The sequence below is a fragment of the Fistularia commersonii genome, chromosome 3 (genome assembly GCF_037954325.1).
Source record: "Fistularia commersonii isolate RoL2024-O1a breed Wild chromosome 3, RoL_Fcom_v1.0, whole genome shotgun sequence".
In the NCBI taxonomy this organism is placed as follows: Eukaryota; Metazoa; Chordata; class Actinopteri; order Syngnathiformes; family Fistulariidae; genus Fistularia; species Fistularia commersonii.
The window spans coordinates 17,038,596-17,054,319 of record NC_141286.1 but is presented as its reverse complement, the minus strand read 5'-3'; the positions used below and the strand labels follow the sequence as shown (position 1 = coordinate 17,054,319).

General features: G+C 38.0%; 1 protein-coding gene and 2 non-coding genes across 5 annotated transcripts; all 3 read left to right on the top strand.

Moving 5' to 3' along the window:
• Positions 1-12,356: 12,356 nt before the first annotated feature.
• Positions 12,357-15,210, top strand: rpl12 (ribosomal protein L12). Of its 3 annotated transcripts, none has more exons than XM_086143881.1 (6): positions 12,357-12,514; positions 13,919-13,992; positions 14,275-14,373; positions 14,440-14,521; positions 14,603-14,689; positions 15,063-15,210. In XM_086143881.1, the coding sequence occupies exons 1-6, from the start codon at positions 12,478-12,480 to the stop codon at positions 15,179-15,181; spliced, it is 498 nt and encodes a 165-aa protein (XP_086000007.1). In that variant the 5' UTR covers positions 12,357-12,477; the 3' UTR covers positions 15,182-15,210. The 3 variants fall into 3 exon arrangements, with proteins under 3 accessions (XP_086000007.1, XP_086000008.1, XP_086000009.1); XM_086143882.1 differs by having other exon boundaries at positions 12,478-12,627; XM_086143883.1 differs by having other exon boundaries at positions 12,487-12,619.
• On the top strand, positions 14,023-14,149 carry LOC147235697 (small nucleolar RNA SNORA65). The gene has a single exon (XR_015105984.1). It is a non-coding gene; the product is annotated as a small nucleolar RNA SNORA65 (small nucleolar RNA).
• LOC147235696 (small nucleolar RNA SNORA65) lies at positions 14,817-14,943 on the top strand. Its single transcript, XR_015105977.1, has one exon. It is a non-coding gene; the product is annotated as a small nucleolar RNA SNORA65 (small nucleolar RNA).
• Positions 15,211-15,724: the final 514 nt, after the last annotated feature.

Genomic DNA, 15,724 nt, shown 5'->3' with positions numbered 1-15,724 from the left:
GCAGAGGGGTGATGATAAGAATACATTTTGAAGGTAATGTTAAGAAATAGTAAATACAGATTTGCCTGCCATTAACTGGCTAAATCTAAGCTACTTTGGTAGATTAAATGAAAATACATGCTTCTGCTTGCAATTTGTCCAGGCCATGACATTACAGCACCATAAAGATTTCAACTTTCAACTAAACTTCTTTTTTTATGTTTTTGTACCCATCCTTAAAGTTCTGGATAACATTAAGTGATAGTGGACAAAACTAAGCTGATTTTTTTCATTATGTGCAGCTAAGAGCAAGAAAAAAAAATCAGACAAGACCTGGACACATAGTACATTTTGAAAGAGGAAAATTAGGCGGTTGATTGAGAAAATACTTCCAATTCCTTTTTTTCACCTGAATTTTTCTCGATTTACAAGGCAGCTTATTTACATTGAGGAATATTTCTGTCTCTTGTGTGGATTCATGGCAGCCGTCTGATGGAAACTACCATGGCCTTTCATTTCATTTTGTTTGGAGACCTTAAGCCTCTTTTGCAACTTAATTTCCTGATGGAGTTTGAGGTTAACATGGTTCAGTGGAATCTCTCTGACAGAAGAAATTAAACCAAACTCCTGGGGAATTGCTCCACTCTCGCAATTTGTGCCGAATCACCAGGGGAGCAGCTGATAACCCGCCCTTATTCAGCACTATCAGTCCACTCTCAAACATTGGTTAATTAACTCCTGTATCAAATCCCAGCCTTATCGGAGTGGCAGGAGTCTGTGTGCACGTTGCACTGAGATGCTGCCGAACTCTGTTTCATTAATATGGAATGTTGCGTTCTACTTGGTTCAGCATTCAGGCTGTTTGTACCGCTCCTCGCTGTCTCCTGTTTCTCATAATGGCATGAAGGGAGGGAGGATATAGATGGAGGAAACCCTCAGACAGGAATCAGATTATACAGGCCAGGTGTTGTTTTACAATTATTGACTCACTGCCCTCTAGCCCGAACCCCCCACTCCCGACTCAACTTACAAGCTGCTTAACAGATCTGGCAGAGACGTTGTCTTCCCAATATGAGTAAAGCTCAAGGGTCTGTGTTTTAAAGTGCTGGATCCACCCGGATTATTAGATTATTCAAATGTAATTTTAAAAAAAGACCCATATCCTCTTGCCTCTAAATCCAGACAAACAGGTAGACCTTTAGTTTTATTAGCAGAGCATTGTCATGTTCAATTTTCTCCCATATATGGAAATTAATGGAATTTAATTAGTGCTGCTCATGGCACTGTTACACAGAAATGAAAACATTCAGTGGTTTGATTGCCAGACACATGCCATAATTTCTTTCCATGTAATTATAATAACACTGTAACAGAGAAATGTAAGCATTTTGATTTCACAGTCCTGCCTATGAGGTTGATTTTATGTTATTATATACACGATGGATGTGTTATTTTTGTTTTACACAAGTTCAAAGACTAAAAAACTACATTCCGCAATTTTAATTCAAATTATAATAATTTATCAATCTTCTGCAACTCAACACGGTCATCTGATTATTATGTTTTATTACAATTTTTAAGTCAATGGGAATAATTTTCCCTTTAAGTACAGATTAGACTAGTCTAGAGGTGTGAGTGTGTGACATCACACTTAAAAGTGGGAAAATTTGAAGGTGTCAAAAAACAGCTCAAAAACGGTACCTTAGACATTTAGCATTTATTGATGAATATTTGCAAACATTTATATCATTTTCAAAACATACAAAATTGCATGATAAATACCAAAAATTGTATTAAAAACTTAGTATCCCCATATTTTTGAGCAAAGACCAAAAAAAAAAACCCACTCAAAATCCAAAAATATCAATTGACAAGGAATGAAATATGTCTGAAAATGAGCTAAATTTAACCATAAAATTAACAAAAGACTAATAAGGCACCAAAAACAGCTTGAAAATTAAAATTATATTGTATAGTATACTACTATGTATTATTTTAGATACGGAGATGGTTGCATGAAATTTACGTAGGAGTTCTCTCTTGGACTGCTCTCATTTACAATATGATAATATTGTAAGTCAAAAAGTGGGTCAGTATGTGTTCATTTTTACAGAACTATCTGAGATATATGTGAATGAATTTGACATTTTCAGTTATTCATGAGAAAATGAACAGTCTGCACTTGGTTGGTTTAATTATTCTGTATTGAATGAGTGATTTACTGCCTGACCTTGTACAAAAACCAGAAATAATGGACAAAAAATGCCTATGTGAATATCTTACAGAGAACATTAGAGCTGCTGGCCATTTAAAACCTCCATTGAAGTTCAAGCAGTTTCACAGCACATTGTTTGTTCTTGGCAGCACCAGCTAGTACAAGTCAATAGGGAATGTCAACATCCCCAAGCATGGCAAATAAATGTGTGTGTGTCTGTGTGTTTATGCGTGTGTGTGTGTGTGTGTGTGTGTGTGTGTGTGTGTGTGTGTGTGTGTGTGTGTGCGTATAGCTGATGTGACGTTAACATAATTTAGCTTGAAGTTCTGTTCTCTCTTTTTTTGTCTTTCAACAATGAATTTCTATTTAACAACGAGAAAAACTGATAGCCTGAGGCTGAATCTATTTAAGAGAGATCTAAAGATGTAAAAAGAGATACTGTTCAAAGTATGGTATCACGAAAATAATTTCTGCATTTTATATTCCCTAACCACACATGATTAACTAATTTATAAATGTCCGATAATGTCTATCCAGGGACAAAATTATTAAAATTTGACAGGTTGTCTCACATCTGGTGTTCAGTCCTTGTTCCTGTTTCTGTGAGTAGGGACTTTTGTCAAAAATGTTTGTGAAAAAGCAAGTTTCAGCTTCACCTCTTAAACCCAGATTCAACAGATCTGAGCTATAAAAAAAAGTGGCAACTGGCAGCTATTTCAATAATTTAAACAATGCTCACACTCCAAACTAGCAAAGTCAAGGTGCTGAATATCTAATGACTATTGATTATATTAATGTGTAATCATAGGTCATTGCAGTATCAGAATTCATCATAGCAATTTATTTGTTTCACATTCAACAGCATCAGCTACTCCTCTTAGGTCTGTTGTATATCAACTTGTATCCTAGCATTGCCTGCCAAGATGAGAACCAAAAATTAGGAGCCATAACAAATGCTAAGAAGATTTAACACCGTCATAAAGTCCTTTTAGAGCAATTTGTGGCCTTTCAAACAAACATGCTTGAAACACATGCACACCCTCCAAACACTGTGCTGAGGTTCTACATGTACTGGACTGCGAGTTTTTCACCAACAGCGCATTCACACAGATCACTAATCTACTATCCAAGAGCTCAGACCAGAGAAGTTTGTGTGGACACTGGAGAGTAAAATAATGCATAGAAAAATTGCACTAGCTGGACCTGATATTTAGGGTCCTCCTGAGGGGTCTACAGTGCTGCGATTTGTAATTTCAATATAATATCAGAATCCAAGTAGAGCTGTTTGATCCACTTTATACCAAATCTTGACACACATATTTGTACATTCTAATTTCCACACCATCTGAGTTTTAGATATTTTAGCCTATGAGTTTCAACAACTCAACAATCTGTTTTGTTTCCGCTGCCATTGCTGAAAATACTTGAAGAACCTCAGCACAGAATTATTTAGGTTCCACTGACAACTACCATTTCAGCTACGGTGTAGCTGCTCCTCAACACAGACAAGTATAAATACTCTCTCATACCATCTGTGTTGTCAACTCATAGGGTCACTGACTTGATAAACATCCGTCCATGCCAGAGTCTGCTCTGTGCTGGAACGAAAATAGAGGCCTTCATTTTGAACCATTTTTCATTTAGCAGACAAACACAAAGACTGATTGGAATTTCTTTGCTTCTTGATGATTTGGGGCTGACCAATACAAGCAGTACCACAGACCACAAGCCTCTCTTTTGAAGGCAAATTATTCAGGATGATTATTCAGGATGCAGCCGCACTTTGTGTTTTGGGACACATACAAAGGTCAGAACCAACGGGGTCCTGAGTAAAGGTGGAACCATCTGGGACCTTAATGGCTAACCATGGACGTAACATTGCAGAGTACAGCTGGACGTTATACTGTGACAGATAATTACCGATCATACTTTATCTGTCCTGATGGTTGTCACATTCTTGCTTGGACTTAGAGTACATTTCCCAAAGAAACCTCCTGTTCGTCATGACTCATGAGTCATTTGAGAGCGTCCATATATCAGAGTGTTTGTCAGACGGTCGAGTAGCTTCAAAAAATGCCTCCCACATTTTTCCCACATCAGATTTGGGGGTGTCGGACAAATTCTGCCTCTTCAACGTTCACACCTTCTCTGTCAGTAATTTACCAGCTGTGTGGGAGTGAGAAAGAAGCCAGCATTTGATCTTTTTAAGTCTACAGCAGATTCTACCATCTGGCAAGCAGTTTTGATGAAGCATATGCTGTTAGTCCTGACAATTCTGCCATAATGTGCATCCATCAAAGCCATGTCACACTGTACAAAAACCTTAATCTGTGTCACCATATGGGAAGACTAATAACTTCACGGATTATCTCTCTTTTATTGCATGTAATTTCCCATCATGTAGTCTCTTGTGATTTTGTACGGGCGTCATTGTATTGGACACTCACTGAGGAGAAAGTTAATGTGTTCGCAATTAAGAACTTTGTATTTAAACTGCTCATAAAGAAATTGAAAAAAAAAAACACTAAAGATCCTAGCTCTGAATGAAATATTCTTATTAAATACATTGTTCTTTGCATAGCTGAATGTCCTGACAACAAAATCACACAAAAATGATAAATGGAAATCAAATGTATTAACCCATGTAGGTCTGGATTTGGAGTCACACTCAAAATTAAAGTGGAAAAACAAACTACAGGCTGATTCAACTTTGATGTAATGTCCTTAAAACAAGTCAAAATGAGGCTCAGTAGTGTGTGTGGCCTCCACATGCCTATATGACCAATAACAACCTGGGCATGCTGTTGATGAGGTGGCAGATGGTCTGCTGGAGGATCTCCTCTTTCTCCCTTCAGCCACAGGGAATCTTAAAATCTTAAAACCTAAAAAAAGAAAAAAAATCACCCACCTACTGGAAATTGTAATAATCTAAATTGCACTAATTTATCTGTATATATACATTCATAAATGTGCAATATTTCATAACAGCTACATGTACAACATTTTTTCATTAGTTAAGACACTCTATAGTTATTTGTATTTCTTATTCTCCCTTTTTCTCTTATTTTTTACTGTTTATACAATTTTTTACTTTTATTATTATTGATATATTTTTCTTGTAAGTCTGGCACAAAACTTTTCTTCGGGATAAGTAAAGTTGTTCTTATTCTTATTCAGACCTGGACTAAAGCATCTACCGACTCCTAGACAGTGTGTGGTGCAACATGTCAGTGGATAAAGTGAGACATGTCCCAGATGTGCACAATTGGATTCAGGTCTGGGGAACAGACGGACCAGTCCACAGCATCCATGCCTTCATCTTGCAGGAACTGCTGACACATTCTGGCCCCATGCATTGTCTTGGATTAGGAGAAACCCGGGGCCAACTGCAACTGCATATGGTCTCAAGGGGTCTGAGGATCTCATCTAGGTTGACAGTCAGGCCAACTCTGGCCAGCACATGGAGGGCTGTGCGGCCCCTAAAGAAATACTACCCCACAACATTACTGACCCACTGCCAAACCGGTCATGCTGGAGGATGTTGCAGGCAGTAGAACGTTCTCTACAGCATCCCCAGACTCCAGTGCTCAGTTTGAACCTGCTTTCATATGGGAAGAGCGCAGGGCTCCAGTGACAAGTTTGCCAATCTTGGTGTTCTCTGGCAAATGCCAAACATCCTGCATGGTGTTGGTCTGTAAGCACAACCCCCACGTGTGGACATCAGGTCCTCATACCACCCTCATGAAGTCTATTTGACCACTTGAGCAGACACATGCACAATTGTGGCCTGCTGGAGTTTTTTTTTTGCAGGGCTCTGGCAGTGCTCCTACTTGCACAAAGGCGGAGGTAGCGGTCTTGCTGCTGGGTTGTTGCCCTCCCACACGTCTCCTGATGTACTGGCCTGACTCCTAGTAGCGCCTCCTTCTTCCAGACACTTCGCTTACAGACACAGCAAACCTTCATGCCACAGCTCACATTGATGTGCCATCCTGGATGAGCTGCACCACCTGAGCCTCTTGTGTGGGTTGTACAGTCCATTGCATGCTACCAGTAGAGTGAGTGTACCGCCAGCATTCAAAAAGTGACCAGACCATCAGCCAGAAAGGATTGGAACTGACAACCACCTGGAAAACCACTCCTTTATTTGGGGTGTCTTGCTAATTGCCTATAATTTCTACCTGTTGTCTATTCCATTTGCACAACAGCATGTGAAATTGATTGTTTATCAGAGTTGGTTCCTAAGTGGACAGTTTGATTTCACAGAAGTGTGACTGACTTGAAGTTTCATTGTGTTGTTTAAGTGTTCCCTTTATTTTTCTGAGTACTATATTGTGAAAAAGGATGCAATAACACAGATGCAAAAGCAAAAGTGGTGGCAGTGGACTGAATAGAAATTCAATAATGCAAATCAAAAAGTTTTGCTGAAAGTCAGATTTCAATTTACTGGCAAGCACTGAGCCGAGCTGTCAACCCCATCGAGGCCAGCCAACAAACCTGAAACTTGTCCCACCCTTAAGCCTCAACTCAGCAACAGGAAAATGTTATGAACTTAATTATAAAAAGTTCTATGTTACCATCAATATTGTGTGATGTATGTATGGATTTATTTTGCTCTGGGTTTTTTTTGGTGTCGATAAAGTTATTGTGTTTTCTCAATTTTTTGCATGGAATTCTGGCAAGAACTATGCTGCCCATCAACATTATCAACATTATCAACATTATCAACATTATTCAGTGTAATACCGGATGTGATTCTCCACGCTACAGGAAAACAAGAGACACTCATACTGAAACGTCCTCCTGATATAAAGGCGTTCTTTGCACATTAAAAATGAATTAATTGATAAATTCAAACAAAAGTCTTGATAGCTTTGATTAATTGTTTGAGCAGGAGATCTGTCTTTTTCATTTGCTGTTTTATATTTCAGTTGTCTTTGTTATAAGGCTGAACAATGGCAAAAATTATATTATAAAAGCAGTCAGAGACCCTTTGTTGAAACGATGTATAACATGGTATCTTTTCACAGATGGAAAGTCACGTGTCTGATAGTACAATAATCATGGATTGAAATTTATTTTAAAAAAAATTGTAGTGTGAGTCCCTGTTTTAAAATGAATGATTAAAAATGAATGATTTTCCCCAGTTGCCCCTCGGGAATAAGTAAAGTTTATTCTTATTCTGATTTTCACCTAATTCTGTCAGAGTTTTGGGTTGTTTCTTACTTATTTCAATCTAATTTTTTAAATGTAGAATTCAAGTAAAGTCCTTTACATTTCACATAAATCACATGATCATTTCATTGGTGTACAGTTTTGGCTTTAAAATGACTGTTGGTCATAACAAAATGGACATTTATGAAGATCAAAATATGTAATTTGACACATAAATTCATGAAAATACAAAGCCCTGACATAGGACACATGTTCTTTACAGTCCTTTCCGTTTGACTCGATACTTTCAGGGGCGGATTTAGCTCTAAATGAGGAGACAATTAAAGTCTGTGTATCGACTTTTCTCCCACAATCCCAATCAGAGCCAAATGAGTTTGAACCAGCAACTATTGATGAACAAATTGACAAAAAATCCAAATACAATTTCTTCCCTTGTTTTGTATCCAGTTACATGTAAAGCTGTGCATTTGCCTGGATTCATGTCCCAGTAGCTATTTGGCTGGATGTATTGAAAAGAGGAGCTTTATTTATTTATGAATTATACATTTATATATCATATACATTTATAAATTAAAACCGAAAGAATTTCCCCCATGGGGATCGATAACATCTATCTTATCTTAAAAAAATTACATTTTTCCTTGGCCTTAACAATCAATCAACCAATTCAATATTTGGTTTGAGTTAAAATAAAGGCCGAGACTACCCGTTGGAATTGTTGTGCCTGTATTCATACACACAGAAAAACAAGGGCATGGAAACGTACTTACGTCATAGGCTTCATCTCTGCAGCAATGAAATTGGACTCTTTTGTGTGCCGTGCTGGTGTCACATGGCAAACAGCAATGGACTTGTTCACACCAAGCAAACATCTTCACACACCTTCAAAAAAAAGAATGAGTAATTAATTAATGAGTTTCAGAAAAATTAATCTGTTAATGTAGAGACAGGTCGACTTACTTTAGGATAGAAACATTTTAAAATGGACATCAATCTCATCATCAGTGATCTGAATTTAAACATATTTAACCACTGGGGAAATGTATATGTATATGTATATGTATATGTATATGTATATGTATATGTATATGTATATGTATATGTATATGTATATGTATATGTACATGTATATGTCATTATTGGAAATTCTACCAAAGCATTCTTCCAAGCTTATAGACTTTTTTTTATTCCCTTTGAATAAAGACATATATACATGCATATATTCAGGTTTTTCTTTTGTCTAATCACTAATTGTCTTACCTTGTGATAAGAATGCATACATTTGTTTTGCATAAAATGTGAGAAATTTTTGAAGCTTCATCATTATCTTTGCTTTGTACCCCTGGGCAATTCCATAATCTATATAAGGTTATTTGGCACAATCTAAAGACATGACCAGCAAAATACACTGACTAAAGAAGCAGTCTGTTGCTTCAAGGGGCTCATTTCATCTCCTAATGGACAGCACTATATGTGCACAGAAAGATTTGGGGTTTTTACACATGTTATAGTTTATAAATTTCCGAGAAAAAATGGTGTATTTTAACACCCTGTAACCCTGTTCATGTGTAGCAGTAAAGGAAATCAGGTGTTGTGATATTTAGCACTTTATTCATTAGTTGGAGCCTATCCAAGTCGTCATATGGTGAGTCGGCAAGAGGTACACCATGGACAGGGGCACATCAGGGCAATTTTCCAATTAACCCTCTGCATGTTTTGGACTGTGGGAGGAAACCAGAAGAAATCCAAGAAAACCCATAAGGAAAACATGCAAACTCCACGCAGAAAGGCTCCCTGTTGCTGTGAGGCGGGAGCGCAAACCATTTTGCCATCATGCCACCATTAAGTACTTTAACATGCATTGAATAATTTCTGATTGTTTTTTTTTTTACTTTTATTTAATATTTTGTAAAATATTTCCTGATATGTTGTAAATAAAACATGTATATGATAGATAGATAGATAGATAGATAGATAGATAGATAGATAGATAGATAGATAGATAGATAGATAGATAGATAGATAGATAGATAGATAGATAGATAGATAGATAGATAGATAGATAGATAGATAGATAGATAGATAGATAGATAGATACAGAGAAACAGAGAAACAGAGATACAGAGATACAGAGATACAGAGATACAGAGATACAGAGATACAGAGATGGACGGAACTTTTAAGCCGCACAAAAACATGACATGACAGTTAAAATCATTTTGTTGTTACTGTGATTTCACAAATAAAGCTGTTATTGTTGGAGGCAGGATTATGCAAATGTGACATTTCCAATCACTGTCTCTGAAAATAAAGATAAAACAATCTTTTTGTGAATATCTGCCTATCCTCTGATGATCCTCACAGATTTCCATCATGCATATTAAACAGTACAACAGCGAGGATCTCTGCTTCTCACCCACTTACTCCCTCTTGTGTTCTGTTGCTATTCCTGTAGAGCAGCGCTGAGTCAAAAAGTCGTGCAGGAATCACAACAGCAAATCATTGGTTCTATATGCAAGACAGACCAACACAATACCAGAATTACAAAGGATCACATTTAGGGAACATGCACTACATTCAGGAATATTTTTTACAATCTCTGAACACTTCATTGCATGAGGCATATTCTCCAACTGCAGAGGATTCATCTGCTCAGCTCCCACACAGCAATTCAGCCCCCACTCAGCTCGAAAAATAACTTTAAACACCCAACAAAATCGCAAAATACTTCAACATGAAATTAACTTCAAAAAGTTATATAATGTTATCCCGTACTTGCAGATCTGCTCAAATAAATCTCCCCTCTACCTCTCTCTCGCTCCCTCTCTCTCTCTCTCTCTCTCTCTCTCTCTCTCTCTCTCTCTCTCTCCCTCTCTCTCTCTCTTCCTCTCTCTCTCTGTATGTCTCTTCCTCTTCAGTGTAATTAAACATGTAATCCACCCAGACCATGACAACCAGATGTTAGTTCCTTAGATAGAAAAGGAAAGACTGAATGAATGATCAGGGTCAAGAATGTACAAACATGAAATAAGATGACTGTCAGACAATTTTCTGTTACCATCGTATTGTTTGAAGATTTCCCTTTCTTTTTCCACTTCTCCTTGTAATTTTCCACTTCTTTCTAAGACACACTTCTGTTAATGCTCTCACTCCCATTAAATCATCCTAAAGTCCTGCAACGGACTTGGACCTTCTCAGACTGGTCTTGAAGATAGGTACCATTCCACATTCCTTTATTCATGTGTAACACTTCATATATAAGTGCAGTTCTGTACTTCTCAGTGCATGTAGCCGCAGGGAATCTTCAAATCTTTGTAGTTAACAGTCAACAGTTAAGACAATTTATATTTCATTGTATTTCTTATTTTTCCTCCTTTCTACTATTATCTATTACTGTTGTGTTTTTTACTTGAAACTGGCACAATAATTTCCTTCGGGATAAATAAGGTTGTTCTCATCTCTCATCTCATCTTATCTCATGTATTGTTCATTCCTTGTGAAAAAGGTATATAACCAATAAAACAGAGTCCTGCTGGAGGAAAAGCAGACACAGCCTCTGTCCCTGTTTACTCCACTCCCCATGTATACGAACCAACCTCTGATGCAATAGGCCATATCCACCATTGGCCAGGAGATCCAGACCCTGGCCTTGGACTGGGTCTGGGGAGGAAGGCCTACCATGGTTCCTGGGGGTTATTACCACTTTCTCACCTCAAGACCATCCTCAACAATAACAACAAAAACAAAACCGTTTCCGATAAAGATTGCTGTTACGATCCGTCCTTATAAAGGCGCTTACTTGCAAAAACTCAGAAAGTGGTACATTGGCATTGGATTGCTGTAACTCATTGTAGGATCTGTTTTATTTGATGTCAATTATGAAATACGTTTTTATGTATGTGATTGTATGATTTGATTTAAAAGGTTATCGAACCAATCTAACCATAGAATCATTAGCGTTAAAAGACATAGTCCATAGTTCCTTCAGGATCAATGAAGTATCTATCTATCTATCTATCTATCTATCTATCTATCTATCTATCTATCTATCTATCTATCTATCTATCTATCTATCTATCTATCTATCTATCTATCTATCTATCTATCTATCTATCTATCTATCTATTGTCTGTCCACTGTAAGGTTGGGATCGTAAATGTTTTGTTATTCTTATACATTATTATCTTCATTTTTAATTTAAGAAAAACATGTCATTGTATCAGTTATTCAAAGTCCTTTCGACAAGGAGATAGAACAATCAATGCAGAGAGGTTGCAAAAAAATATATTACACAGTTATCACAGACAGATTGATGTTTATTTCACTTGAATTCCTTGTGGTGTGTCTATTCAAATGAATGCGTGCTGTCTGATGGTTAGTCACTTGATTTTAGTGTCAATATCTTGCCTTGTAATAACAAATAATAGCATTTGTCAGACATATTAACAAATAGATCCCAAAAGGAGAATATCCTGCAAAGTGCATCTTGGCAATTGATACGTTTCCTGTTAGTACAAGTCGTACATGTTTTAAATTGTGCCGATTTCCACATTTTATTCATGTAATCTTCACAGGACTCTTGTTTTCTCTTTTCCTCATAATTTGGGCATTGACCAAGTTATTTGATGTTACCTTGGTACATAATATTTTTTGTTTGTTTGTTTGCGGTTGTTTTATTTTGGTTATTATGTGTTTTTTTGTTTTGCATATCATATTTTTGGTTGACTGATTTTGTTCTAATGGATTGAAAGTAATTGACCAGATTTTGTTTGACTTATTTTTATTTATTCATCTATTTGTCGCTTAATTTAATTTTAACAACGTAAACAACGATCGTTTAACGATCCTTCGTTCAAAATGCAAACTGTTTACGTAGCTTTGTGGATTGTTTTGAGGAAGGCTCGGTGCTTTGTGCCGCTCGTATGCGACCATGGCGAAAACGCGATATCGCGATATTTGACAAGAGTATAAATACCGCTCCACCCTGTCAGCAGCCCTTTCTCTTTTGCTTAAGCGGTGAAGGTGCAACTCTTTTCGGTCGTCCCGAGTCCGGGTTCATCCGACACCCTCACCAACCAAGCTGATCTGAGCTCAACCACCACAGCAACACCATGCCTCCTAAATTCGACCCCAACGAGGTTAAAGTTGGTATGTTTTCATTATCAAGTGGGTAACGTTGGTTAAAGCAGACGTTTGTTCGCGGCCAAGATGGAGTCCATCTGTGTCGGCCTACGAGCGACGCAGAAAGAGACGGTAAAGATGTAAGAAAATAAGTCAAATATAAATATTTAACGTCGCTAGTAGATTTGATTCTTTCTGTTGTGACTGCTATTTGAAGAGCTGAGCCAACGGTAGCGATGTTGATGGGAGCATGGTGCACCACGTGGCTAATCGGCTAGCGAGCAATGCTGCTAGCTTAGCATGCTAGTGTTCACTGAGGACGTTCGATAATAAGGTTTTAGTGTCAGTCGTTTTAGCAGCCCAGTGAAACGTATGTGTTTCGTTGTTCTCGTGAAAGCTACTTTAGTATTTCAAACTTTCATAAACAAGTATGTCATTTTAAACCTCAAAGTATGTTCAATTTCAGTCGTTCTCGTCTGCACGTGAAAAATTTATATGATACCATGTAATTTGACCAAAAGTCAAGATTTGAGTTCAAGCTATAAGTGCAACACGAATGCCTTGTGCCGTTAAACATTTCCTCCATAGCCGCACTTACCTAATTAATCGGTACTTATAGAAGTTCTAAAGGGTCAATATGCGTATTTGTATTGAAACAACTTTTAAGTCTGCTTAATCTAATTAATAGATGTAGTTACTTTACAACGCAAGTGCAAATAAAGATCTCATTTGAGTATTATCGCTCTTAATGTATATGTAGTCAAGATCTGCTCTCAGTTAAAAAGCTGATAAAGTGACCCAAACTTTTACAATTCTGCATATGCAAGTGGACAACACCTATCTTTGTGGTGAAATGGTTATCAAATTGATGAATGTGATGTAAATTGTTTTGCCAGATTTTGATTTGGTTGCTCAAGATGATAACATTTTTAAGTAAAAGTCACAGGGATCAAGTACGGAATTTGCTGCCTCAGAGTACTGTGGGCATCTAACTTTGCAGGCAGTTCAGATCTGCTCTGTGAGAATCCTTTGCATTTTACTGGTAATTCCACTTAACTTGTAGGAATTTCTGTGCTTTACACTAAAGATCAGTTGCCCATCTGTTGCGGCATAACTCATCATTGATGGTAGCCAATGTCAGAAGAACACTTTAGCTAGGAGATTGGAATAAAGCTGATCTCAGATTGTAGGGATGCACAGCACCAACTGAGCCACAGGTGCCAAAGAACTTAAAATTGAACATTTCAAAATTATTCCTTCCACTAACGTCTCTGGAGGAGCATTTTACAGTTTTAGCAGAGCTTGTTTGAGTTGTTTTTAAGCACCGGTGGTTCAGTTTTTTCGAGTCTGTGATGGTCACTAAATTGGCTTGGTGAGGTAGTGAATTAGGTATTTGACTCAGCTGAATTAACTTTTTTTTTTTTCAAACAGTGTTCATGCGATGCACAGGAGGGGAAGTTGGAGCAACATCTGCCCTTGCCCCCAAAATTGGACCTCTGGGTCTGGTGAGTGTCGTCTGTGTTAGGCTTATGCCTCCCGCCACTATGCCCGTCTATACAAATGACTGAGTATAATCCAGTGGAGGCTCAGATTAACCCGGCTTTAGGAAACAGAGCTGCCCAAACAAATGGACAACTCTGTGCCGAAAAGTCTGGAACAGACCCAGTAACTTTTTTATTTTTAATTGTTGAATCACATTTTTGCATTAGCTCACTTGTCTTGTAAATTCCTTACCAATATATTCATCACCAGCAGCTAAATTTAAAGTCCTTGCTTTTCTTGTCCAGTCACCCAAAAAAGTTGGTGATGACATTGCCAAGGCAACTGGTGACTGGAAGGGCTTGAGGATCACAGTGAAGCTGACCATCCAGAACAGGCAGGCAACGGTAAGAATGCAATGGGAAGTGTTAAAGAACATGGCTCCACAAGATTCTAACCACCCATATCCATAGATCGAGGTTGTGCCGTCTGCATCTGCACTCATCATCAAGGCTCTTAAGGAGCCTCCTCGTGACAGGAAGAAGGTCAAGAACAGTGAGTGGTGACCCCTTTTATTTTTTTCTTTCAATGACTGAATAAAATGAGGTTAAAAAAAGTAAATCCTGTCATTTGCAGTCAAGCACAGTGGAAGTGTCACCTTCGACGAAATTGTGGGGATTGCCCGTGTAATGAGGCCTCGCTCCATCGCCAGGGAGCTGTCAGGTAAGAAAAGGGATTACATGCAGAGGCGACCAGTTCAATTGAGTGTTGATTAGCCTTGTAGCTGACCCAGTTGATCATGCTGCTTTAATAGGCAGTTGGCTATCAGTGTGCATATGTTGTCCAGCCTCCCGCCACTATGCCTGTCCTTATGAGTGACAGAGTATAATCCAGTGGGGGCTCAGATTAAGTCGGCTTTAGGAAACAGAGCTGCCCAAACAAATGGACAACTCTGTGCCGAAAAGTCTGAAACACAAGCTTTATTACATTATCAGTTCAAAGTCTTTATGTAGCCCAAGTGTGGCTATACAATTTATGTAAAATATCTGTTTAATGCAGATGATAAATAGTTAACAGCTGTCCACTTTCTCTTCAGGTACAATCAAGGAGATTCTGGGCACTGCTCAGTCTGTTGGCTGCACCATCGATGGCCGTCCTCCTCATGATGTCATTGATGATATAAACAGCGGCAAAGTTGAATGCCCATCTGAGTAAATGGACAAATAAAATGTTGACCAATTGAACAAGTCGGCTTTGTTTTGTAAAAAAGCATGCTTTAACACTATGATAGAATGCATACCAGCCACACTGAAAGGAGCAAAGGTCATGACTGGGTTTTTGTATATTGAATTTCTGAATGTCTATGGACATTGTGGACAAATGCTGGGTTTGCATTGATGGGCCCTTCACTGGCCACTGCTGAGTTGCATTATGCAAATAACCTCAGTGGCCTGAAATGCTGTTTCATTTAGGTCCTGAAGCCATGTACAAGTTACTCGTCCAGTAGACCTACCATAGCCAAATTTTTACTCGATCTTCCAGCATTTGTACCAGCATTCTGTGGCTGTCAGGGCTTTCTGTTACAATTTTCAGCTTCCATTCTGCTAAGCTCACTCCTACAAAAGTTAACTTTTTAGGCTTTCCATTCCATGTTTATTCTGTGAAATAACCTTTTCTGGCTTTGGAGCTTCTCCCACCCATCCCATTATTGAACTTAATTTTTAATAATCTCGATCTGAGTACAAAGACAAATTTAAA